A 27,068-nucleotide genomic window follows, 5' to 3' on the forward strand; every position below is an offset into this window, starting at 1 on the left:
TTTTCATGGAATTTGGGTGCAGCTGGAAATGAGGGGATTCATTTGTAGCTCCATGTTGGGAATGGTGGGGAAGAGCCACTGGGAGAAAGAAATGTTTTGTTAAATCCCAGGGACTGGGAGGTCAGAGCAACACCTGAGGCAAGTCTGGGGATCAGTGAGAAAAGGAGAAAAAAAAAAAGATATTTACAATAATTTCTGCTCTCCAGACGAGAACATTTGCATTGTGAGGCTGAGCCCAGCCCTCCCTCCCCTCTCACAGCCACTCCTCCAAACACCCACCCGGCCATATGGGCTCAGCACCAAAATAGAGCTTCCCTCTGCAGCCCCAAAAACACCCCGAGGGATCCAGAGACACCTTCCTGCATGGAAAATCCAGCTCTCCTCACGTGGAAAGGCACAATTTACCGGGGTGGACACGGGGCCACACAGGCAGAGCATTCCTGGGCTCCAGGATCTGGGGATGATCCCAGAGGGAGACCTGCTCCCTGCCAGCATCCCTGCCTGCAGCCACCCCATGGAACAAGGAGACTGATTGAAATAGAACACAAAGTCAGCAGCCACTTTCTGAGCTGAAAATAATCTGTATCCACGTCAGGGCTGCTACAGAGAGGGATCATGAGCCTCTGATCGTCCAGAGAAGGTGTGGAACCCCCATCCCTGGAAGTGTCCAGGGTTGGATGGGGCTTGGAGCACCCTGGAACAGGGGAAGGTGCCCCTGCAGGGTGAGTTTAGGGTCCCTTCCCACCCAAACCAGTCTGGGACTCCATGGTTTACAGGAGGCAGCATGGAGCTGTGTTTGGGAATAACCTCTTAGGATTTAGTGCTGCTGGTTTAACACAGGGATTGATTCGTTGAGTCTCTTAAAACACTGAGCATTTTGAGGCCATCAATCCATGCCCAGAACTGCTTCCAACACAGCTGCTCCGTGATTCCTGCTCCTCTCCTGCAGCCTCAGCTTGGCCAAGGAATGCAAGGGGAGACCCTCCCAAATCCATCATGGGAGAGGGAAAACAGCCGGAGCTGTGCCAGAGGGGCTGGGATGGAGACCAGGGCAAGGCTCTTCCCCCAGAGGGTTTGGACAGCCCTCCAGGGATGCCCAGGTGGGATTCTGGGGTGTCTGTGCTGGATCCATGATCCTGTGGGTCCCTCCAGCTCTGATACTCCTCAATTCCATGCAAACATCGCTCAGCATCCCCTCACATTTAAACCAAATATTTATAAATCAATATCCCCCAATACTTAAAACTCCTGGAGAACACAGGCTGCACTCCCATGCTCCCAGGGCTGGATGCAGGGGATGATCCCCAAAGGGGATCCAACCCCAAACTCCTGTTCTGAGGATCCTTCTGTGCCCAGACAGCTGCTGGGGCTGTGTCTGAGCAGCTCTCCCAGTTCCTCACCTGCATCCATCTGTCTGGCACTGGGAACATCCCAGTTACCCCAGCACCTCCCAGGCTGGAACAGCTCCTGTCCTGCACCTCAGAGCTCTGCACAGCTGGAACAGCTCCTGTCCTGCACCTCTGCACAGCTGGAACAGCTCCTGTCCTGCACCTCAGAGCTCTGCACAGCTGGAACAGCTCCTGTCCTGCACCTCTGCACAGCTGGAACAGCTCCTGTCCTGCACCTCAGAGCCGTGCACAGCTGGAACAGCTCCTGTCCTGCACCTCTGCACAGCTGGAACAGCTCCTGTCCTGCACCTCAGAGCCATGCACAGCTGGAACAGCTCCTGTCCTGCCCCTCAGCCCCATGCACAGCTGGAACAGCTCCTGTCCTGCACCTCTGCACAGCTGGAACAGCTCCTGTCCTGCACCTCAGAGCCGTGCACAGCTGGAACAGCTCCTGTCCTGCACCTCAGCCCCGTGCACAGCTGGAACACCACATCTGTGAGCTAAACACGGATTGTGGCACACAGCTGGCACGAGGGCTGGCAAACACTCCCTGCCTGGCAGCAGGAGCACACAGACTCCCTGGAAAGGGAGGATCAGCGCTGTCAGCCCTGCCAGCTGGGATTTGGGGCTGCAAGAGGCTCTTCAGGAATCCACACGCTCCTTGCTGGGCCATAGATATACAAATATATGCAAATACCATGGGATGACAGACTCCCAGGGTGGGAGGACATTAAATCCCATCCCATCCCATCCCTCCCTCTGTCCCAGGTTGCTCCAGCCTGGCCTGGGGATGGGGCAGTTCCCCCTTCCCCTGCAGTGAGCAGAGATCTCACTGGGGCCTATCCAAATTCCAGGAACACCTGGAAATCCTTTTCCCCTAGGAAAGAATTCCCCAACAGCACCTCCACACCCTCAGCAATTCCATGCTGGATTCTCCCCTTTGGTGACACATTCTCCTGCCCCTCCAGGTGACCCAGGTGCTCAGCATCTCCCAGCTGCTCCTCCATCCTCAGCACCCTCACACCTCTCCCGAGGAGAGCCCACATCCCAGAGCACCTGGGACAAGGATCCCCACAACCCCAAATCCCACAGGCCCCACACCTGCTGCAGCAGAGGCAGAGGAGGCTCAGAGGGGGTGGATGCTGCTTCTTCCTTGTGGTTCAGATCCGAGGGTGGCACAGGGAGATCATTTCCTGCAGGAGGGAGGGAGACAATCCCGACCCCACCCTGCAGTCAGGGGGTTAATTAGGGCCCCCATCCCGGGGATGTGATGCCATCCAGCAGGCTCATTATTCCCAGGAGGATCAATCTGATCCCAAACCCATCCTACATTAATTAGGGCCCCATCCCAGGGATGTGATGCCATCCAGCAGGCTTGTTATTCCCAGGAGGATCAATCTCGTTATTCCCAGGAGGATCAATCTCGTTATTCCCAGGAGGATCAATGTGATCCCGACCCCAGCCCACAATCAGGGGGGTTAATTAGGGATGTGATGCCATGCAGCAGGCTCGTTATTCCCAGGAGGATCAATCTGCCACATCCCAGCCCGAGCTGCACAAATACCCACATGCCTGCCGGGGGTTTCTAATTTTACATGCCAGCCTTGCCTGCCATGCCCATCGTGCTGATTTAGCTCTCCCCAGGCTGGCTTTAAGGCCTCCAAGTCTGGAGCGTTTTTGCCATTTTAGGGAAAACGATGCCTTTTATTTCCTGGAGGTTTCAGAAGCGTTTGGTGTTTATGACACTGGCAGTTCTGGCTTGGGCTCTTTCCCTTTCCCCATCCCAGATCTCAGGGCACTGCTTTGCTTCCAGGAAAAATCCTGGTGGGCTGCAGAGGTGGGAAGACTGCAGGGTCCCAGCCCGGTTTGGGTGGGAAGGGACCTTAAATCCCATCCCACTGCAGCCCTGCCGTGGCAGGGACACCTCCCACTGTCCCAGGCTGCTCCAGCCGGCACGGGGCACTGCCAGGGATACAGGGGCGTCCATGGAATCACCTGTGCCAGGGCATCCCCACCTCCCAGCCAGGAATTCCCAGTTCACAGTGTCCCATCCATCCCTGCCCTCTGGCAGTGGGAGCCATTCCCCGTGTCCCGTCATTTCCAGCTCTCCCGGAGCCCCTTTTCCTCTCTGGCAGTGTCCAAGGCCAGGCTGGACAGCACTTGGAGCACCCTGGGATAGCGGGAAGGGTCAGGGATGCGCTGGGATTGGCTCTAAGGTCCCTTCCCACCCAACCCAGCCTGAAATTCTGTGATTTACATTCTTAAAGCTCTCTGGGTAGCAGCCCCTGCTGCTCATTTCCCCATCATTTTCCAACCCCTTCCTTCCTAGGTGCCCAGCTTGCGATGAACAAGCCCCAAAGCAGGAAGCCACAGCCACCCCAGCGCACCATCCCAGCCCTCCCGCACCCCAAAGAGCATTCCAGAGGGAATTCCCTCGGCAGCAGCACCCCCAGAGCCCCCCGAGCCCCAGCACACCCGGCCCGGCCGCACCTCTCTGCTCGCAGGGCAGCAGCGCTGGAAAGGTGGAGCCGCTCCCCGAACATCAGTAATTGCTTTGTTTGTGTTGTCGGGGTGCTCAGGCTGATCTGCTCAGCTCTAATGAGCCATTAACTCCCAATTAGGAGCCTCTCTCGGAGCACGGCTCTAATTCCAGGAGGTTCTGCTGATGGATTAATTACCAGGTGAGCTCGGCTGCTGCCTCCGAGCAGCAGGGGATGGCATTCCCCAAACGCTGCCCCTGCAGACACCTTCCTGTGGGGGGACAGACACACGGACATCGACCCCAGCGTGGGCTGGGTGGGAAGGGATCCCAAACCACATCCCCTGCCACGGATCCCGAATCCCATCCCACTGCACCCCGGGACACCTCCCACCATCCCAGGCTGCTCCAGCCCGGCCCTGGGCACTGCCAGGGATCCAGGGGCAGCCACAGCTTCCCTGGGAATTCACTGCCAGGGCTTCAGCATCCTCCGAGCCAGGAACCCCTTCCCAATGTCCCACCTACAGTGCAAACCTGGGATGCTTCCACAGGCATCATGGACCAGGCCACAACTCCAGGCATGCAGCTTTTAAACTCATAACCTCTTCCAGCTAAAAAAAAGAAAATAAAAGGGGAAATCTCCTTTTTTTTTTTTTTTTTTTTTTTTTTTTTTTTTTTTCCTGGAAGAGGTCCTTGGCACAAAGCACTCCATGAATTTTTCCAAGTTTTCCATGAATTTTTTCCTATTTTCCCAGCCCCGCCTGGGTCTGGCTGCTGAGCAGCAGCCAGGGGCAGGGAAATCGTGGGCAATATTAAATCTAAACCCCTGCTCCTCCATCACACAGAGCTCTGAACACAGAGTCAGCAATGTTCCACTGGGGAAATCCCACCCCCAGCTCCCTGCCCCGGGAATCTGAAGGGTCTGCAGCACGAGGAGGAGCAGGAGAGGCTCCAGAGGGACACTGGGAATGGGCTCAGCACCACGGGAAAAATATGGGAAGAGTAGTGCTGTGGGATAAAAAGGGAATAGGGATGGATCACTCACAGGGATGCTGGGCTGGCATTCCCAGAGCAGCTGTGGCTGCCCCTGGATCCCTGGCAGTGCCCAAGGCCAGGCTGGAGCAGCTGGGACAGTGGAAGGTGTCCCTGCCATGGCAGGGGTGGCACGGGGTGGGATTTAATGTCCCTTCCAGCCCAACCCGTTCCATTATTCCCTGATCTTTACTGCCCTTGCCCTCACAACATATTTTCAATTTAAACATTCTATTTCTACCAATCTAAACATTTTTATTCCCGGTTACACCGATCTCAAAACATCCAGAAGCCACAGCCAGCCCCACACATGCCCAGTTCCAGCCCCTGTGGAGCCAAACCCGGGGCACAGAGAGCAGGAGGATGGAGAGACCCCAGCTCCTAAATCACAATCAGCGCTGCCTGTCCCGGGTTATCTATCCCGGAGCTGTGTCCTGGGGGAGGGCCTGCAGCCACAGATCAATATCTGAAGGAGCAGAGCAAAGCTCAGCAGGAAAACTGCTGCTCCTGGCTCAGGCTCCATTCATCTCTGCACCTCGGGATTATCATTTTATCTAGCCAGACCTGTCCCAGTGGAGCAGGAGGTGATTCCTGAGGGGGCTGGGGTGCCTGACTCACCCCAGAGCAGCTGTGGGACCTCTCAGCATCCCTGAGTCATCACTGCCACCAATCCCAGAACGTGGCATGGGTTGGTTAGGAACCCTAAATCCCATCCCATCCACCCCTGGACGCCTCCCACTGTCCCAGGCTGCTCCAACCCAGCCTGGGACACATCCAGGGGCAGCCCCAGCTGCTCTGGGAATGTGTGCCAGGGCCTCCCCTCCCTCCCAGGCAGGAATCCCTTCCCAATATCCCAGCTAAATCCCCCCAGTCCTTCAGTCAAAAGCCATTCCCTCTTGTCCTTGTCAGCAGCGGCTCCTTGAATCATTATCCCTCCTGACAAAGCCTGAGCAGAATGAATCCTTGAAGGCAATAAATGGAATAAATGCATAACAGCAGCAGGAATTCCAGCAGGAGGGGCAGGGCAGAGGCTCAGAGCAGATCCAGGAGCTGGGAAAGCACAGGGGGATTCCAGCCCAGGCTGCACCCGCACAGGTGAGGGCTGACCCATTGTTTGCTTCTTTGTTGTTTTTTGTTTTTTTTATCCTGCCAGTGCTGAATGCAGGGGCAGCCACAGCTTCCCTGGGCACCCTGTGCCAGGGCCTGCCCACCCTCCCAGCCAGGAATTCCCAGTTCCCAGTGTCCCATCCATCCCTGCCCTCTGGCACTGGGAGCCATTCCCTGGCTCCTGTCCCTCCATCCCTTGTCCCCAGCCCCTCTGCAGCTCTCCTGGAGCCCTTCAGGCCCTGGAATGTGGGAGCCCAGGGCTGGGGCAGCTCTGCAGTGGGCTCTCACCTGAGCCCAGGGGCAGAGGGGCAGAACTCCCCCTTTCCTGCAGGTGCCAGACTCCAGAGGCACCTGGACACCCTGATCCAGTGCCCTGCTCCTGGAGCCCCACGCCAGACTGGGTGTGAAATCCAGATTTGGGGTTCATCCCCAGCACTGCCAGCACTGAGCCTGCTCTGCTGAGAGCTCTGGGATCTGCTCAGGAGCTGCAGAGAGTCACCAAGGCTGGAAAACAAGGACAAGGAGCCCGCAATAAATAATTGCAATTAGAGGAGGGAGCTGTTTGTTCCCAGCATCCCCAGAGCCTCTCCTGGCGCTGGAATGGCACAGACAGCTCCAAACCTTGGGGGCCCTGTCACTGAGGTCACCAATGGGCTTGCTTTGGGCTCCCAGATTCACTCAGGGCACAGCACACGATGATCTCCCCTGGCTGTCCCCAAGGGCAGCTCAGTGCTCAATGAAAAGGGGCAGCTGTGACGGTGTTCACAGCGGTCCCAGGATGAGGGAGGAGAAGAGGATCTGACTCCATGTTTCAGAAGGCTGATTGATTATTTTATGATATATATTATATTAAAACTACACTAAAAGAATAGAAGAAAGGATTTCATCAGAAGGCTGGCTAAGAATAGAATAGAAAGGAATGATAACAAAGGTTTGTGTCTCGGACAGAGAGTCCAAGCCAGCTGACTGTAATTGGCCATTAATTAGAAACAACCAACATGAGCTAATCAAAGATCCACCTGTTGCATTCCACAGCAGCAGATAACCATTGCTTGCATTTTGTTCCTGAGGCCTCCCAGCTTCTCAGGAGGAAAAAATCTTAAGGAAAGGATTTTCCATAAAACATGTCTGTGACAGGCAGGCTCTGTCTCCATCCCCAGGAAGGATCAGCCAGGAGTGGGCAGAGCTGCAGCCCCTCACTCCCTCCTCCTGCCCCTGCTCCCCAAACCCCACAAAACCCCCCCAAAAAAACTCCCAAAACCCCCCAAACCCAGCCCGGAGCACAGGGAAGGGAGGCAGGAGCAGCCCCCAGCCCTCCAGGCTCTCCCCAGCCCAAGCACAGCTTTCCCCTCCATGAATTCCCAATCCCTCCTGACGTTTTTGATGACTCTCCTGGAATGTCCCAGCGTTTTACCCAGGCCAGGCCTCTCCCCCTTCTCCTGCCAAGCACTTTTATCATCACTGAGCTCACAGCAGCCTCGGTGCAGCCTGGGTTGTGTAACACACCAGGAGCTGAACCAGCGCCTTCCTCTCCAACCTCACCTCCAAATCACCCCAAGAACCAACAGCAGCCACAAAGCAAGGCCTGAACTACAACTGGTTTGTGTCACACGTAAACTGGGAGTGCCCAGCTGGGACAAACCTGGCTGCAAAGGGTGAGACTGGGAAAACAACGGGCTCTGCTCGCAGGGAACAGGGACAGGAGCAGAGGGAACGGCCTCAGGCTGGCCCAGGGCAGCTCAGGGGGGATTTTGGGGCAATTCCTGCAGGAAAAGGTGCTCGGGTGGAGCCCCCATCCCTGCAGGGATTTTCCTGTGTCCCTCACCCCACAGCACATCCCATTTCCCAGAGAATTCCAGGGGTTCCATGCCTGGAATTCCAGGAGAGCTCAGGGGTTTGTGCCTTTCCAAAAGGAGACCTTGAGCCTGGCTGCTCAGGGATTGCAACCTCTGCTCTGGGAAGGCCAGTTCAGCTGGGATTGTGGAATTCCAGAGGGGTTTAGGCTGGAAAAGCCTCTCAGAACATCGAGTGCAACCATCCCCAGCACTGCCCAGTGTCCCCAGTGCCACATCCACAGGGCTGTGAAACCCCCTCAGAGATGGGGACTCTGCCAGGCCCAGACAGCCCTATCCATGATAAATGTTCCCAAATATCCGACCCAAACCTCCCCTAGGGCAGCCTAAGGCCATTCCCAAGCCAGGATCCCTCAGGAGAGCGAGCCTGTGAGGGAGCAGCTGGGATATTCAATATTTAACATCTCCCCGTGTGCAGAGCTGGAAATAAAGAATAACAAACAGCAGAGTACCCAGGCCAAGGAACAGGTATCCATGGAAAAGGCAGCTGGGCATTCCTGGAGCAGCACACCTGCCTGAGGCACGGACCTGCTGCAGGTTATTGAGACAATAAATAAATAAACAACACTGAGGAGGGATCCGGGCGCTGCTGACAAAAACCTCTGGCAGCAGCACCCATAACTCACCGAGGGCAAATATCCAGGGAAAGCTGGGCTGCCAGAGCATCCAGGAGGGAAATAAGGAGTGGGCAGGAGCTGCTACAGAGAAAAAATGTCTCGGATTGCAATGCAGTGAGGGATTCAAGGACAGGGACACCAGGGAATGGCTTCAAATGGAAGGATTGGGGTTGGTTTAGGTGGGATATTGGGAAGGAATTCCTGGCTGGGCTGGGATTCCCAGAGCAGCTGTGGCTGCCCCTGGATCCCTGGCAGTGCCCAAGGCCAGGCTGGAGCAGCTGGGACACTGGGAGATGTCCCTGCCCATGGAATGGGATGGGATTTGAGCCCTTCCATCCCAAACCATTCCAGGATCCTGTGAGTCAGCACCACTCCAGCAGTGAGGGTTTTATCTGCCCATCAGCTTCTCCAGGAGGAGCAGTCTGGGGCTGTATTTAGCCAGCAGCATCCCCACATCCCAGCACTCCAGGACAAATTCCAGCCCTCTGCCTTCCCCTTTCCCACCCCAACATTCCCAGTTTCCCCTCCAGGTGCAGCAGGAGCTGGAATATTCCCCTTTCCCTGCTCTACCCCTTGGCAGCAGGTGCAGAGCCACAGCAGAGATGGGGTTTTGGTGCTCCCAAATCACCATTGCAGCTCAGCCTGCCCCAGCAATGCCTGGAAAACGGGGCTCAAAATCACCATTGCAGCTCAGCCTGCCCCAGCAATGCCTGGAAAATGGGGCTCAAAATCACCATTGCAGCTCAGCCTGCCCCAGCAATGCCTGGAAAATGGGGCTCAAAATCACCATTGCAGCTCAGCCTGCCCCAGCAATGCCTGGAAAATGGGGCTCAAAATCACCATTGCAGCTCAGCCTGCCCCAGCAATGCCTGGAAAATGGGGCTCCACGGGGAGCCTGCTGCTCCAGAGGCTGTGGGAGCAGCAGCTCAGCACAGGGAGCTGCTCAAGCAGAAGGAATCCAGCCCGATCAGGCGTGAGCAGGGAATTTTGGCAGAGATCTCAGCGATTTCAGCTCAGAGCCTGCTCGCTGGGATCGGCCATGGGAGAGGGGAAAAGGGAAAAGGGAAAAAAGGGAGAGGGGAAAAAAGGGATAAAAAAGGCAAGGGAAAAAAGGGAAGGGAGAAAGAGAAGGGAAGGGGAAAGGGGGAAAAGGGAAAGGGGGAAAAGGGAAAATGGCAAAGGGAAAGGAAAAAGGGGAAGGGGAAAGGTAAGGGAAAAAGGGAAAAAAGGGAAAAAAGGGAAAAAAGGGGGGGGGGGAAGGGGGAAAAAGGGGGAAAAAAGGAAAAAAAAAAAAAAAGAAAAAAAAGGGAAAAAAAGGGGGAAAAAAGGGGGGAAAAAAAGGGGAAGTTCCTGCCCAGCTCCAGGTGAAAATCACTCCCAGTTCTCTCTCGTGGTCAAAATCACTCCCAGTTTTCTCTCCTGGGCCTCCAAAGAGATCTCAGGGAGAAGAGGAGGGGGCAGGAAGGCCTGATGCAAGGAAATGGGGATCTGGGGCACTGGTGCCTCAGGCAGGAGGAGGGAGCTTTATCCAAGATAAAAGTTATGCAAGGGATGGATCCCAGAATCCCAGGCTGCTCTGGCTTGGGACAGACCCTAAACCCCAGCCCATCCCAGCCCTGCCGTGGCAGGGACACCTCCCTCTGTCCCAGGACACCTCCAGGGTGTGTTTTGATTTTTTAGGATTTTCTAAGCCTTCTGGTGTTTATATTTTTATAAGGAACTTTCTCACACACTTTATGTAGATAACTCATTGTTTTGCATTCTTTTATGGAGGAGGAGAAATGTGATGGACTGTTGGTTTGTCCAGTGTCACTGGAGAGGTGGCACTGCCACCCTCCAATCCACCGCCACTTTAGGAAATCTATAAAGGTCAGAGTCAGTAATTTAAAAGTCCCTTTTACCTTGAAAAGAGCAGCATGTCCATGGCGAGTTATTTCGTGTCCTATACTGACATCAGGGATTTATTGTTCCAAACTCTCCTCTCCCAGACACTTCCCTGCATTTCCCAGCACATTGCAGCATTTCCTCAGCTTCAAAAATCCCTTTTTCCCCCTTTCCCAGCCCGGCAGCTCCAGAAGGAAGCTGGAGCTGAAGGTGCCAATGCCAGGAAATCCCAGCTCTGCCAGGGCCAAACGTGTTTGTCCACGTGACCAAAGAATATTGGATTTTCCACTGACAGATTTCCTATAACGGCAGCACTGGGAAAGGATCTGCGGGATGTTCGGCCCTGAGAGTTTTAAAGGAATATTTTACCATGCTCAGGCTGTGCTTAAAAATGTTTAAAATAAAATGAAATGCAATTTCAAAGCTACTGCCAATATGTGAACTGCTGAGTCCTGTTTTCCTGTTGCCCTCCCATTCAACACATAAAAAAATCCAAAATCTGAATGGAAAGATTAAAAAACCCCCACAAATAATTTGACCTTTAAAGGTCCCTTCCAACCCAAACCATTCCACAATTCCCATATTTAATGTTCCACCTTTAAAGCTGCTGAATTTGTATTGAGGTTTCTCACTGGCCCTCAGAACAATGTCCAAAAAAATCCCATTTTAACTGGAATTATCAGAATCCTGGTAATTTTCAGATCTGTCCCAGCTCCTTGTTCCCTCAAGCTTCTGGATTCTGAGCTCACTCCATGGATCTCAGAGATCCCTTCCTGTGGCTCCAGAATTCCAGTTTTTTCATGTTTTTAAAAGCAAAACCAGAGGAAAAGGCCTTTGATGCCATCCCTATTTCTTTAATTAAAAAGCCTGGCAGGCTCTGGAGTTCTTTAATCAGCAAATCACAGGAAGAGGCTTCCAAAATAAATTTAATGAGTTTGGAAAACGGATGCACAAACCATTCCTGCAGGGTTTTGTTTGCTTCAGATTCCTATTAATGACTGATTTTTTTTTTCAGGAATTCTAGCAGCTTATCAATAAATTGCAGGATAACACAAAATTATAAAGGGTTACATAATCCCAAACAAACCCAGAGGCAAATCCCAGCAGGACAATCCAGGATGAAAGTCAAATTCCATTCCTTTCCTTTCCTTTCCTTTCCTTTCCTTTCCTTTCCTTTCCTTTCCTTTCCTTTCCTTTCCTTTCCTTTCCTTTCCTTTCCTTTCCTTTCCTTTCCTTTCCTTTCCTTTCCTTTCCTTTCCTTTCCTTTCCTTTCCTTTCCTTTCCTTTCCTTTCCTTTCCTTCCCCTTTTTCCCTTTCCCCTTTTTCTTTCCCTTTCCTTTTCCCTGGATCGCACAGCCGCGCTGGGAATTCCAACCCAGCCCTCCCCACCCTCCCAGCCAGGAATTCTTTCCCAACATCCATCTAAATATTCCCTCTTTTAGTCAAAAACCATCCCAAGGAATCGCCCCCACAATCCTGGGCCGGGACCCCTCCTAAAAAATCCCAGAGGAGACCCTTCCCTAAAGCAGGGAGGAATTCAGGACGGATCAGGAGCTCCCAGGGAATTCAGGACGGATCAGGAATGCCAGGAAGGCCTTCCAGGCTTTCATCCCAACTCCAGGGTCACATTCCCAGTACCACACTCAACCTCTCCAAACCCCCTGAATGAATCCCATTTTTCCATAGGATCCCATTATTCCCAACATTTAATGCCCATTTATATCCAGGGATGTTGCCAGTGTTTGCTGGTGGATCACTGCACGTTCCCACAGGAAAACCTCTGCTTTTGCAGAGCTTTGGATGGGAGGGGAAATGCAGCATTTGCTGGGAAAAGCCTGAACTGAGAGGAGAATCTGGAATTCCTGCAGGGTTTAAACCCACAGAGGTTTCCCCTCTTCCCTAAAATCCTCAGCATCCCTGGATGAGCTCTCCCTTCCCTCAAATCCAGCCCTGCCCTCTCCTCCTCCTCCCTTTGCTCCCACTGGAAGATTTTCCCAGCCCTTTCATTCCCTCCTGTGTTATCCAGATCCAGCACATTTTGCTCTGTTTTGCCCAATTTTCAGCTCAGCTCCCAAAAGTAGGTCACAACATTTGGAACCTTATCCCAGTTAGGCTTTAAAGACCCAGAAATTCCCTTTTTTCCTTTTTTTTTTTTTTTTTTTGCCCATTCCCTGTATAATTTCCAGGTTAATAATATTTCCCAAAACAAAGCCAGGCTTTTAAATTCCAAGAGTTATTTACAAAAGAGCTTTTCTTCCCTCATTTTGTTTGGAATTAATTTTTTGAGGAATAAAAACAAGAAACCTGCAAGGTCAGGCCTGCAAGTTTTCCAGGGAATTTTTAATGGAAATACCACAAAATATTTAGGGAAATATCAGGGAGTTTACAGGGAAATATCAAGGAAGTGCCAGGGGGACTTAGGGAAATGCCAGGGAGTTTATAGGGAAATATCAGGGAGCTTTTAGGGAAGTATCCAGGAGTTCTGGGGAAATATCAGGAAGCCTTTATGAAAAGGGGTTTTTTAGGGAATATCAAGGAGTTTTTAGGGGAACACCAGAAGGTTTTTAAGGAAGTATCAGGAAATTTTTAGGGAAATATCAGGAAGGTTCAGGGGAAATATCAGGGAGGTTTTAGGGAAGTATCAGGGGGGTTTTACAGAAATATCAGGAATTTTTTTGAGAAATATCAGGAACTTTTTTGAGAAATATCAGGAGTTTTTTAGGGAAATATCAGGGAATCTTTATGACAATACCAAGGAGTTTTTAGAGGAATATCAAGGAGATTTTAACTTTTAGAGGAATACCAAGGAGATTTTAAGGAACTATCAAGGGGCTGGCAGGTAAAGATCAGGTTTTTAGGGAAGTATCTGTGGGGCTTTATGTAAATATCAGGGAGTTTTTAGAGGAATATCAAGGAGTTTTTAGGGAAGCACACAGAGGGTTCACCTTCCTTTCTCTGGGCTGTGCTCTCCTGCCTGGGGAATCAGGAGGAATATTGGGACCCCACAACATGGCCCCAAAATGCATCAAAGGTACCCTGAACACTCCCTGCGCCTGGCAGCAACTGGAAAATGCAGGAGCTCCACATCCCAGCCAGGAGCTCCACATTCCCAACACCATATCCTGGGAACACCAAAATCCATCTCCTTGGAGAGAGCCCCAAAATCCATCCCCTGGAGAGAGCAGCAGTGCCAAAATCCACACCCTTGGATAGAGCACCAAAATCCATCCCCTTGGAGAGCACCACTGCCAAAATCCATCTCCTTGGAGAGAGCCCCACCACCAAAATCCATCTCCCTAGAGAGCACAAAAATCCATCCTCCTGAAGAGAGCCCCAGTGCCAAAATCCATCTCCTTGGACAGCACAAAAATTCATCCCTCTGGAGAGAGAACCAAAATCCATCCCCCTGGACAGAGCACAAGTGCCAAAATTCATCACCCTGAGAGACCCAAAATCCATCCCCTGGAGAGAGACCCAAAATCCATCCCCTGGAGAGAGCAGCAGCACCGAAATTCATGCCCTGGAGAGAGCCCCAGTGCCAACCTAACCCTAACCCATGCCCTGGAGAGAGCCCCAAAATTCATCTCCTTAGAGAGAACCCCAATGCCAAAATCCATCCCCTGGAGAGACTCCAAATCCATCCCCTGGAGAGCACAAAAATCCATCCCCTTGGAGAAAGCACCAAAATTCATCTCCTTGGAGAGAGCAGCAGTGCCAAAATCCATCCCCCTGGAGAGAGCCCAGCACCAAAACCTATCCCCTGGAGAGAGTACAAAAATCCATTCTCTTGGAGAGAGCACCAAAATCCATCTCCTTGGATAGAGCACCAAAATCCATCCCCTGGAGAGAGCCCAGCACCAAAACCTATCCCCTGGGGAGAGTACAAAAATCCATTCTCTTGGAGAGAGCACCAAAATCCATCTCCTTGGATAGAGCCCAGCACCAAAATCCATCCCTTGGAGAGAGCCCAGCACCAAAACCTATCCCCTGGAGAGAGTACAAAAATCCATTCTCTTGGAGAGAGCACCAAAATCCATCTCCTTGGATTAGAGCCCAGCACCAAAATCCATCTCCTTGGATAGAGCCCAGCACCAAAATCCATCCCCTTGGACAGAGCACCAAAATCCATCCCCTGGAGAGAGCCCCAGCACCAAAATCCATCTCCTTGGATAGAGCACCAAAATCCATCTCCTTGGATAGAGCCCAGCACCAAAACCTATCCCCTGGAGAGAGTACAAAAATCATCCCCTAGAGAGCACCAAAATCCATCTCCTTGGATAGAGCCCAGCACCAAAATCCATCCCTTGGAGAGAGCCCAGCACCAAAACCTATCCCCTGGAGAGAGTACAAAAATCCATTCTCTTGGAGAGAGCACCAAAATCCATCTCCTTGGATTAGAGCCCAGCACCAAAATCCATCTCCTTGGATAGAGCCCAGCACCAAAATCCATCCCCTTGGACAGAGCACCAAAATCCATCCCCTGGAGAGAGCCCCAGCACCAAAATCCATCTCCTTGGATAGAGCACCAAAATCCATCTCCTTGGATAGAGCCCCAGCACCACAATCCATCTCCTTGGAGAGGCCCAAACCCCTAAGTCTTGGGACTCGGGGAGTCCCAGAACCCCTCTGCAGCAGACCCCAACTGCAGCTGCCCCCCAGCTCTCCAGCCTTGCCCCGAGCTGTGTGGGTCCAGCAGGGAGCTCCACAGGCCGGCCCCACTCACCCGTGGTCTCCACGATGCCCTCGAGGATGACGACGATCTCGAACTGCTCCGTGTGCATGCTGCGCTGGGACAGGTCGTAGAAGGGGCTCTTGGAGTCGATGACGTGGCAGATGGTCAGGGGGGACACCAGGAAGAGCTGGTCAGCCCCCGTGCTGAAGCCCACGTCCAGCTCCAGCTGGTCCAGGGGCAGGAACTCTCCCTCCGGGGTCTGCCGGGACTGCGGGGCACAAGGAGGGGACGTTGGAGCTCCTGGTCCCTGGGAGGGCCTGGGGCAGCAGAATCCCTGCCCAGGGGACGGGACTGAGAGCCCTTCCTGAACCTCCCAGGACTGTGGGATTTCAGCAGGGGCAATCGGGAGTTTGGGGACACGGCCCAAACCCAGGGAAACGGGGGGAGCTTCGGCGGGGGGGAGGAAATCGCGGAACCCCAGAAAGTTTGGGTTGGAAAAGCCCTCTAAGATCGATTCCCAACCATTCCCAGCACTCGGGTCCTCAGGTGCCACATCCCAGGCTCTGCAATCCCCCAGGAATGGGGCTCCCTTTCATTTTCCCTCCTTCCTTTTATCTTTGTTCCTTCTTTCATTTTCCCTTTCTCCTCTTCTTCTCTTTTTCTTTTATTCCTTTGATTTGTCTTTTTTTTACCCTTTTCCCCTTTTATTTTCCCTTTCCTTTGGTTTTCTTTTTTCTTTGATTTTTCCTCTTATTTTCCTTTTTCCCCTTTTAAATTTTGTTTTTCCTCTTATTTTCCTTTGCCCTGCTTTTTTCATTTTACTTTTCCTTTTTATTTTGCTCTTCCCTCATTTTTTCCTTCTAATTACCCTTTTTTCCACTTTTTTTTTCCCCCTTCCCTTTTTTTTCCCCAGGTGGCCTGGCCTGGCACTGCTTTCCTTCCAAGCACAAACCTTTCTTTTCCCATAATTCAGATCCAGGCAATTCTTTTGGAGCCACACTAATTTTGAAGCTCCATCTTTTACAATTCCTCCTCTGGGACTTCCAGAGCCAAAAAAAAAGAGCAATTTTCAAATGCTGCACTGGAAATTACTCATTTTTGATCTTTTATAGCTTGAAATATATGAAATTATTTAAATATATCGATACAGAATGCAAATATATATTTACACATTATTAAATACTTTAAAACAAACTGTATAAATTATATATTGGTAAATATAAATATTTATAATTGCATATTACATAAATCTATGGTATTATGTTTTAATCCTATTTTGTATATTTATCCTTATAAATAATATTTATAAATTATATTCCATAATTTTAAAGGTATTAAAGGTTTATTTGGGGAAATTTTTAGGAATTCTTTCCCTCTTTAAGGCACGGACTCCCTCAAGGTTTAGGAGACCCCAATAGTGGGCCAGTCCTGATCCTGAAATCCCACGGGAAACAGGGAATTTGGGAGAACAGGACAACCTCAGGAGCCTCCCATGGGCTGAGGGGGAACAGGGAGGAAAACTGGAGAGATTCCCAAGGGAATTGTCCTGGGAATGGGGACCCTGCCCTGCCCAGCACCCACATCCCGAGGGAGGGGCACCCCCAACCCTCCAATACACCCATCCCAAGGACAGGACACTCCTATTCCCTACAGGATATCCCAGATCCCACCAGGACACCACCAATCCCTACAGGATATCCTAAATCCCTGCAGGACACCCTTCCAATGGAATCAGCAGCCCCATTCTCTGCAGGACACCCCCAATCCCACCAGGACACCCATCCCAAGGACAGGACACCCCCAATCTCACCAGGATATCCTAAATCCCTGCAGGACACCCTTCCAATGGAAACAGCACCCCCATTTCCTGCACGACACCCCATCCCAAGGACAGGACACTCATCCCAAGGGCACTCCAATCCCAAGGACAGGACACCCCCATTCCCATCAGGACACCCATCCTAAGGACAGGACACCCCGTTCCCTGCAGGACATTCCCCCCAAGGACAGGACACCCCCATTCCCTTCAGGACACCCATCCCAAGGACAGGACACCCCATTCCCTGCAGGACATTCCCCCCAAGGACAGGACACCCCATTCCCTGCAGGACACCCATCCCAAGGACAGGACACCCCGTTCCCTGCAGGACACCCATCCTAAGGACAGGACACCCCCATTCCCTTCAGGACACCCATCCCAAGGACAGGACACCCCGTTCCCTGCCCCCACCCCCCTGTGGGTATCCCCATTCCCGGGGGGTCCCTGTGGGACGCTCTGTGTGCATCAAAAGCCCCCTGAGCCGGCTCCTTCCTCCCACCCACTCCATCCCCATCCCTGATTCCACATTCCCCAGCCCCATTCCCGATCCCTTCAGGATCCGCGGGCGAGCCTCGGACCAGGGCCGGCTCTCCCCAGCCCTCCAGGGCAGGGATGCTCCAGGGACGGGGATGCTCCAGGGATGGGGATGCTCCAGGGCAGGGATGCTCCAGGGGCAGGGATGCTCCAGGGATGGGGATGCTCCAGGGACGGGGATGCTCCAGGGGCAGGGATGCTCCAGGGATGGGGATGCTCCAGGGATGGGGATGCTCCAGGGGCAGGGATGCTCCAGGGGCAGGGATGCTCCAGGGGCAGGGATGCTCCAGGGATGGGGATGCTCCAGGGATGGGGATGCTCCAGGGGCAGGGATGCTCCAGGGATGGGGATGCTCCAGGGGCAGGGATGCTCCAGGGGCAGGGATGCTCCAGGGGCAGGGATGCTCCAGGGACGGGGATGCTCCAGGGATGGGGATGCTCCAGGGATGGGAATGCTCCAGGGGCAGGGATGCTCCAGGGCAGGGATGCTCCAGGGGCAGGGATGCTCCAGGGATGGGGATGCTCCAGGGATGGGGATGCTCCAGGGATGGGGATGCTCCAGGGACGGGGATGCTCCAGGGACTGGGATGCTCCAGCTCTAACCCCAGCACTCTGCTTTCCTTGGAGCTCACGTCTGCAAAGTTCAGCCTGCCCAAAAAGCTCTGGATTATGCCCGGAGCTTTCTCCTTCCCGGCTCACGGAAGGAAGGCTCGGAGCTACAAAGGATTTGATTTCCTTGTCAGGGAAATGGAGCATTTTATAGGAATCTATAAATATCCATCCCAATCCTGCGCTGAATGCAGGAATTATCTCCAAGGAGGCTGGGAATGCGCTGCTGATGGCTGAGCCCGCAGCCCGGGGCTCCTGGAGATGTTCCCTGCACCAGGAAAGCAGGGCAGGGGTGCTGGGACGGCAGCAGGACCCAAAACACGATCTGGGATCATCCAGTCCGACCCCGGCCATGGGCAGGGCCACCTTCCATGGACTGCTCCGAGCCCCAGGGACGAGGGCACAGCCACGGGCAGGAGCAAGGGACATCCAAGGGACACGGAGAGGGGGTGGGATGTCCCCAGGGGAGCAGCACTTGGGACACGGTTCTGCCACAGAACCCCAGAATTTAGGTTGGAAAAGCCCCCCAAGGCCATGGAGTCCAACCATCCCAACCATTCCCTGGGTTGGCTGGGCACTGCCAGGGCCCTCATGGAATTACTGAGGTTGGAAAAGACCCTCAAGACCATGAAATACAACCATACCCAAACTGCCAAGTTCTCCATGGAATTACTGAGGTTGGAAAAGCCACCTAGGATCATGGAATCCAACCATTCCCAGCACTGCCAAGGCCCTCACAGAATTACTGAGGTTGGAAAAGCCCGCCAGGACCATGGAATCCAACCATGCCCAACACTACTGGGACCCCCATGGAATTATTGAGGTTAGAAAAGCCCCCCAAGGCCATCGAGTCCAACCATTCCCAGCACTGCTGGGATCCCCATGGAATTACTGAGGTTGGAAAAGCCCCTCAAGACCACGGAGTCCAATCATCCCCAGCACTGCCGAGACCCTCACAGAATTACTGAGGTTGGAAAAGCCCCCCAAGGCCATCCAGTCCAACTATCCCTGAACTGCCAGGGCCCCCATGGAATTACTGAGGTTGGAAAAGCCCCCAAGGCCATCAAGTCCAACCATTCCCAGCACTGCCAAGACCCTCACGTCCCCAAGTGCCACCTCCACGCGGGATGGGGACTCCCCCACTGCCCCGGGCGCCTTTCCTTGAGGGCATTTCCCCGCGTTCCCCCCGAGCACGCACCTTGAGCAGCTTGCAGCGGATCTGGGCCGACACCATGTGGCTGTTGCGGAGGTTGCCCACGCGGAACATGAGCGTGAGCTTCCCGTCGCGCATGGAGATGGCGGCGTGCTCGCTGAACATCAGCGTCTCCGCCCGCTTCTTGGGCTGGGACATCTTGATGAACATGCAGCCGATGAGGAAGGCGTCCACGATGGAGCCCAGGATGGACTGGAAGAGGAAGAGGATGATGCCCTCGGGGCACTTGTCGGTGATGTAGCGGTAGCCGTAGCCGATGGTGGCCTCGGTCTCGATGAAGAAGAGGAAGGCGGAGGGGAAGTTGTACACGTTGGCCACGCACGGGGTGTAGCTGTCGTCGTGCGCCTTGTTGAGGTCCCCGCGCATGTAGGCGATCACCCACCACATGGAGGCCATGAAGAGCCAGGCCACGGTGTAGGTGAGGATGAAGATGAACAGGTTCCAGCGCCACTTGAGGTCCACCAGCGTGGTGAAGAGGTCGGACAGGTAGCGGCTGGTCTCGCCGCCCAGGTTGCCGTGCTGCACGTTGCAGCGCCCGTTCTTGTCCACGAAGCGCTGGCGCTTCCCGCGCGGGGCGCTGCGCGGGGGCGGGAGGCCTCCGCCGCTGGCCGAGGTGCTCACCACCTGGTACTCATCGCCCAGCTTGCGCCGCAGCGCCGACATGCTCCGCGCAGCCCCGCGCAGCGCCGCGCAGCCCCCGACAGCCGGCAAAACCCGCGCGGCCACCGAAACCCGCGCAGCCGGCAAAACCCGCGCAGCCACCAGCACCCCGACAGCCGGCAAAACCCGCGCAGCCACCGACAACCTCACAGCCGGCAAAATCCGCGCAGTCCCCAGCACCCGCGCGGCCCCTCGCACCCCGCAGTCCGCACAGCCCCGCTCAGCTCCGCATCCCCCGCGCAGCCCGCCCGGCCCCGCCGCGCCGCGGCCGCGGAGCCTCCGCCCGGCGCCGCCGCCTCCCACGCGGAGCCGCCGGCAGCGGCCCCGGGCAGGGCGGCACCGCCCCGCGCAGCGACACTCCCTCCGCACCGCCCCGCGCAGCGACACTCCCCCCGGATCCCGCACCGCCCCTGGATCCCGCACCGCCCCGCGACCCTGCGCGTCTCAGCGACCCCGCGCACAGCCCGCCCTCCGCAGCCTCGGTGCGCTCTGCATCTTCATCCTCAGCATCCTTCACTCATCCTCCTCCCCCCGGCATCATCATCTTCCTCCTCATCTTCCTCTCCCCAGCATCCTCCCCCGGGCCTCCATCCCTCCTCCTCCTCCCTCGGAGCGGCTCCAGCTCGCACAGAACCAACCAGGAGGGGCCGAGGAGGTCGGGTACCCCTACTCTCCTATTCTATTCTATTCTCCTATTCTATTCTATTCTATTCTATTCTATTCTATTCTATTCTATTCTATTCTATTCTATTCTATTCTATTCTATTCTATTCCATTCCATTCCATTCCATTCCATTCCATTCCATCCCATCCCCCTTTATCCCGTTTTTACCTTTATTGCATTCCATTTTAAGTTTTTGAGACGTTCAGATCCCCAGGCAGCCAGGCAGCCCTGCCAGCACACAGGGGGGACACAGCCCCTTCCACCCGGGAACGATTTCCCTGAGAGAAGCCACAGAGCTCAGCCCTGATCCAGGACTGGTGGGAAGCAGGAAAGCAGCCCCAAAATGTGGATGAATGCCCAGGGAATTGTGGAGCAGTTGGGTGGGAAGGGGGCTGGTGATGCTCCAAAGGGCCAGGCTGTACCCAAGGGTCCTCCTCACCCACTCCTGCTGCAGGACTGCTGCCACCAGCTCCAGAAAAAGCTTGGATTGGCAGCTTTAACCATGGGATAAAGCCCAGCCACACTTCACTTTTGAACCATCACCTTCCTCAGAACTGATTCTCAAGGATTTTTCTGGCCACTGCATTTCTATTCCAGTTTTTTTTTGTTTGTTTGTTTTTTTTGCCAGAAAATTGATTTAGTTTCTCACTTTACTCTTTTCTATTCCCAATTTCTCCAGTTCCCCACTCTTTTTTTCCTGTCAGTGACACAATGCCTGTTAATTTTCCCACCCAATTCAAGGAAATTTTGTATGGAATTCATCCCAAACTCTGGCCACGCTGCCAGAACCCTCCTGGCTCACAGATCCAGCAGCCTTGCCAGCTTCCCTTCTCCTATTCTCCTTCCTCCATCCCTCCTGTTTTCCCAGAGGCCTCTCCCTGGGCTGGAATTGGGCAAAGATTCCCTGTGATCCATCCCAATGTGACAGCGACAATCCAGGGGGAGCCATTCCCTGTAATTACTGCAATTAAAATCCTCATTGCTTTTAGGATGAGCACATTCCCAGCATGTTCTGCCAGCCGGGGTGGAATGAGGGAATAGTGGGAGTGGGAAAGGAGTGGTGGGCATGGAACAGTGTCACCCAAAGGGTGCTGGTGACAGGAGGCTGCTCCAGGCAGCCCTGGCAGAGCTGTTCTCCTGGAATGATGGAATTCCCAGCTGATCCTGGTGTGGCAGGGACACTCCCACTGTCCCAGCTGCTCCAGCCTGGCCTTGGGCACTGCCAGGGATCCAGGGGCAGCCACAGCTGCTCTGGCAATCCCAGCCCAGCCAGGAATTCCCAGTTCCCAGTGTCCCACCCATCCCTGCCCTCTGGCACTGGGAGCCATTCCCTGGCTCCTGTCCCTCCATCCCTTGTCCCCAGTCCCTCTCAGCTCTCCTGGAGCCCCTTCAGGCCCTGCCAGGGGCTCTGAGCTCTGCCTGGAGCCTTCCTTGCTCCAGGGAACATTCCCAGCCCTCCCAGCCTGGCTCCTCATCCTCCCTGTGCTGATTATCCCACAAACCCACCCTTCCCCTGCCTGCTGCCATCCCAGGCCCGAGGTTTGTATTTAGATCCATTTAAACTCACCTGGGCAGGAGTTCCCCCTGGGCCTCCTTTCCCTGCAATTCCATTTCTTCTTTCCATTCCATCCCATCCCGTTCCCTTTTATCCCATTTTTACCTTCGTTGAATTTGATTTTAAGTTTTTGAGGTGTTTAGATCCCCACAGCAGCCACGCAGCAATTCCCTGATTTCTGCACCTGGAGGCTTTTCCAGGCTTTAGCTGATGTGGGGATGATGACAAATGAAATGATGAAATTAATTATGTGTTCCCTGAATTAATAGAGACATTGCCAAACCTGTCTCTGCCAATCCCACTGCCTGGGGATGTGGATTTGAGGGCAGATCCTGCTGTTTTCCCACGGAAAAATCATTTCCAGTTTGAAATGGGAGTTGGAGCAGGCAGTCATGGCACCAATACCAGGATATTCCTCAAAAATATCCTAATATCCCTCTGGATGAATCCCTAAATCCCTGAAATAAATCCCAAAAAAGGGATAAATCATATTTCCAGGGAAATGAGATGGAGGTTGGTTCCCTCTCTGTAATTTTCTGTCAATCCTAATTATTGCCATTTCTGAGAAATCCCAAAAAAAAGGGGAAATACCTCGGTGCCTGCATTCATCCCTCCCAAAGGGATTATTGGGTGATTCATTCCCAGGCTCCGCAGCCCATCATTAACAGGAGCAGTTAATTACCTCTAAGGGCTTTAATTACCAGCAGGGGAGGCTGGGCCTCACCAGGGTTTGGTGTCACCTGCAGCTCCAACCCCCCAGACACCTGCAGGGACAACCTGGAACAGGAATTACTGACAAAAGGGATTTTAGTTGGGGTTTTTCCATGGTTTTTGGACAAGGAAGCAGCTCTGGATGTGGGGAATCTCATTAAATGAGTTGTTAATTAGCCCTTTTGTGATTTGCTTGATTGAAGGGCACTGCGGCAGCGTAGGATGAATTACAGAATGATGTATTAATATAGAAGTTCTATTTATAAAATGCTAATTTTGTAAATAGCTCTGGTTCCAACGTGAAGGAGCCCTGGGATGGGACAGGGCAGCGCTGGGGATGTGGAGCTGTGTCCCCCTGGAGCCAGGGGTGCTCCACAGGGAGGTGACACCGCCCTGTCCCACTGTCCCCAGGACATTCCCCACCTCCCCCTTCCCACCCCAGAACCCACCCAGGGCTGTGCTGTGGCCAAACCCTCGGGAAGCAGGTGAAATAAATTATTCCTCTTTTCCTGCATGGAAATTCCTGGTTAAGTTTGATCCCGATGTTTTCCCGCTCTTTTTACAAAGAATAAAACCTCCCCCTTTTCTGGGGGATTTTTAAATCACATTTTGTATTTCTGGAGGATGAGGGGCAGGAATATTGGGGCAGGAGGGTGGAGATGAGCACCAATCTGAGTTAATCCAGGATATTCCAGCTCCATGGATGCCCAGCAATCCCTTTCCCAGCTGAACCCCCTCCTGCTTCTCATTTAATGCTCAGTACCCAGCAAATACCCTCTGTCATTTACACCATCCACGAACCCCAGGATGAATCCAGGACCACCACAGCAGATACAGAAAATACCAGCATTTTTAATGACCCAGTGCATTTACAGAGGTTTTCGGGGAATTGTGAGGGAAATCCTGGGAAATATTTCCCCACTTACCCATGCTGGGATCCCACTGCCCTGGGATTTCAGTCTCCTGAACCCTCTGGGCAGTGAGAATTCCCAGAATCCCAGCCCAGAGGGCCACAGCTGCATTCGGGGTGGCTCCCACAGGAATGTCCCTGTCCCCACATCCCAGCAGGAGCAGCTCCTGAGGGCCAGCAGTGCTTTGGGAACACCCGCACAAGGACGGAGCCCCCAAATTCCTGAAAGCAGGAAGGAGCCCCTGTGACTCCAGGAACACCTGGAGGCAGAGCTGGGAGCGGATCCAGGGGCAGGGCTGGGATGCAGGGACTCGTGGATGCGTTGGGATGGAGGGATGGAGACCCTCCAAGCTCCAGAGGTGTCAGGTTTGGTTCTCCAGGTGTTCCCTGAGCCCCAGGTCCAGACCCAGCTCTGATCCCATGGCAGGAGGGGACAGCTCCCTCCGTGCCACCCCGAGGTCCCACGAGTGTCACTCCTTCCCCTCGGCATTCCTGTGTCTCCTGTGGCCTCATCTGTTGGAATTCCTTGGCCTGCTTTTCCCAGCGCTGGATCCCGTTGTTTCCCAGCACAACCCAAGAAGCTTTGGTGCTGTCAAATCCCACGGGGCACGAGAGAACACCCAACATTCCCCAGGATATTCTCCAGGATCTCCTCCAGGAGAGCCCAGCACATCCCACCAGCTCGGGCCACACCTCCCAGGATGGCTCCCAGTGCCAGCTGCTGCCACAGGGCCTTTAGGATGGGCCACCTCTCCGTGGTGACGCGTGACAGTGACACCTCCATATCCCACCTTCTCCAGGGTGCCTCTGGAACCTCTGGAGTGACAGCAATGCCTCCATATCCCAACTTCTCCAAGGTCAGATGATGCCTCTGGAATCTCTGGGGTGACAGCGACACCTCCATATCCCACCTTCTCCAGGGTGCCTCTGGAACCTCTGGAGTGACAGCAATGCCTCCCTAGCCCAACTTCCCCAAGGTGAACTGGTGCCTCTGGAGTGACAGCAATGCCTCCATATCCCAACTTCTCCAGGGTGCCTCTGGAATCTCTGGAGTGACAGCGACACCTCCCTATCCCAACTTCTCTAAGGTGAAATGATGGCTCTGGAATCTCTGGGGTGACAGTGAGACCTCCATGTCCCAATTTCTCCAAGGTGAACTGGTGCCTCTGGAATCTTTGGAGTGACAGCGACACCTCCCTATCCCAACTTCTGCAAGGTGAAATGACGGCTCTGGAATCTCTGGGGTGACAGTGACACCTCCATATCCCAACTTCTCCAAGGTCAGATGATGCCTCTGGAGTGACAGCAACACCTCCCTATCCCAACTTCTCCAAGGTCACCTGCTGCCTCTGGAATCTCTGGGGTGACAGCAACTCCTCCCCATCCCAACTTCTCCAGGGTCAGCCGCTGCCTCTGGAGCCTGGAGCCCACTGCTGTCGGTACCGGCCCATCCTGGATCGCCTGAGGAGTCCCGGGGCCCGGCGGCTCCAGGAGCCCGTGCTGGGGTGCCTGTGCCGGGGGCGGGCGGGCCCCGCTGGGAGCAGAGGAGCAGCGGGACGAGGCGGGTCACGCCGGCAGGGTCATGTTGCGCAGCAGCCACTGCTGGGCGCGGCCGCCGCCGCAGTCGCGCACGGTGGGCACCAGCCGGTCCTCGTCCGACGGCTCCGCCAGGCACTGGTTGCTGTTCAGGTGCCTCAGGGTGAGCTTCTGCAAGGGGGGGGGACAGAGAATTCCTGATGAGAACACAGCATCCCAATGGAATTCTGTTGCTGTGATATTCTCTGAAAAATCCCTTTGCCGGGATTTTTCTCCTGAGAAGCTGAGAAGCCTCAGAGGAAAAGAAAGACAATAATTATCTGCTGCTGTGGGATGCAACAGGTGAATCTGTGATTGGTACCATGTGCCTGTTTCTAATTAATGGCCAATCACAGCCAGCTGTCTCGGACTCTCTGGTCAGTCACAAGATTTTATCATTCCATTCCTTTCTATTCCTTGCAAGCCTTCTGATGAAATCCTTTCTTCTATTCTTTTAGTATAGTTTTAATGTAATATATATAATAAAATAATCAATCAGCCTTCTGAAACATGGAGCCAACATTCTCATCTCTCCCCTCATCCTGGGACCCCTGTGAACACCACCACAGAATTCCACCCGGGAAAATGCAATTTTCTGGCATTTCAGGCCAGGTTTGGTCACTGGAGCAAATCTGCTGGAGCTCCAGGACATCCCCACCACCCTGCTCCTCCCTCTGCTGAACCAACAAACCCCTCAGCAAAGGGAAGAGAACTCCAAGGAAATCTTGTCTTTCCAAGGCACAGCTGCTGGATGGAGGAGTTTGGTCTCCATGGCCATGGACACATGGAATGTTTGGGACCAGAGCAGGAAATTTCTGGTGCTGATGGGAACGTATTTGCTCAGTATTCCATGGAAATTCTGCTGTTCCCAGGGCATTTTTCCTTCTTAGGACGCCTCCTCTGATCCCACATTTCTGAGGGATGGGAGAATTAGAAGACACAAAAAGAATTGGAGGGAACAAAACACCACCTGCTCCACAGGGAGAACAAATTCCCAGAGAAATCCCAGGAAGTTAAACAGGAAATTCTGTCCCTAAACAACACCAGAGAGGTTCAGTCCCAGCTGAGCCGGGAGCATTCCCACCACCATCCCCTGGGATTGTGCCAGGGCCTGCCCGCCCTCCCAGCCAGGAATTCCCAGTGTCCCACCCATCCCTGCCCTCTGGCACTGGGAGCCATTCCCTGGCTCCTGTCCCTCCATCCCTTGTCCCCGGTCCCTCTGCAGCTCTCCTGGAGCCCCTTCAGGCCCTGGAATGTTCTGGAAGCTCTCCCTGGAGCCTTCCCAGCTCTCCCAAGATCCCTGGGAATGGGGAACTTCAGGGTGGAAATCCTGTCTGCAGATCATCCACTGGAGCAGAGCCCGATTCTACGGCAAGGGAACAAACAGGGAAAATCCTGGAGCCCTCAGGAAAGGAGGAATCAATCCCAAAATTCATCCCAAACAGCCCAGGCTGATGTCAAACCTTGGGATCTCCTCAGGGATAGAGGGGCTAGAATTGTGGGAGCTGCTTGAGGTCTTGGGCTCACCCAGGACGATAAATATTGATATAATATCAAAAAATTATAAAAATAATAAATTATAGAAAAAAATTCATATGAAAGATAAGATTATAGATAATATAAAAATAATACATTAAAGAATATAGATGACTATAACATATATTATGTGCAATATAAACAAATATAAAAAAGTAAAAGAATACAAAATTTAAGGGACTAAAACCAGAAAAAATAATATAATCTAGAATAATATAGAATATGAGATATATAAAATAATATACAATAAT

General features: G+C 53.5%; 2 protein-coding genes across 7 annotated transcripts in view; both read right to left on the reverse strand.

Moving 5' to 3' along the window:
• The window catches only part of KCNJ3 (potassium inwardly rectifying channel subfamily J member 3), a 28,576-nt gene extending 8,513 nt beyond the window's left edge, over positions 1-20,063 (reverse strand). The window contains exons 1-4 of one of the 5 annotated variants that reach the window (XR_010028520.1): positions 19,192-20,062; positions 15,084-15,300; positions 4,402-4,478; positions 2,490-2,581 (exon numbers count right to left, since the gene is read on the reverse strand). Coding sequence is in view for 4 of the 5 variants with exons in the window: in XM_063161485.1 (XP_063017555.1) it covers positions 4,059-4,139; positions 4,402-4,478; positions 15,084-15,300; positions 19,192-19,869 (1,053 nt within the window). In the remaining variant the exon portion in view is untranslated. Of the gene's footprint in view, positions 1-2,489; positions 3,100-3,878; positions 4,140-4,392; positions 4,479-15,083; positions 15,301-19,191 lie in introns of those variants that run through there. The other 4 variants (XM_063161486.1, XM_063161485.1, XM_063161487.1 and 1 more) reach the window with 4 other exon arrangements.
• Positions 20,064-25,217: 5,154 nt separating this feature from the next.
• Positions 25,218-27,068, reverse strand: part of GALNT13 (polypeptide N-acetylgalactosaminyltransferase 13) — a 41,229-nt gene continuing 39,378 nt past the window's right edge. For both annotated transcript variants that reach the window (XM_063161489.1, XM_063161488.1), the window contains one exon: positions 25,218-25,413. In XM_063161489.1, coding sequence (XP_063017559.1) covers positions 25,273-25,413 — 141 coding nt within the window. In that variant the 3' untranslated portion in view covers positions 25,218-25,272. The remainder of the gene's footprint in view (positions 25,414-27,068) is intronic.

The sequence above is a fragment of the Melospiza melodia genome, chromosome 8 (assembly GCF_035770615.1).
Source record: "Melospiza melodia melodia isolate bMelMel2 chromosome 8, bMelMel2.pri, whole genome shotgun sequence".
Classification (NCBI taxonomy): domain Eukaryota; kingdom Metazoa; phylum Chordata; class Aves; order Passeriformes; family Passerellidae; genus Melospiza; species Melospiza melodia.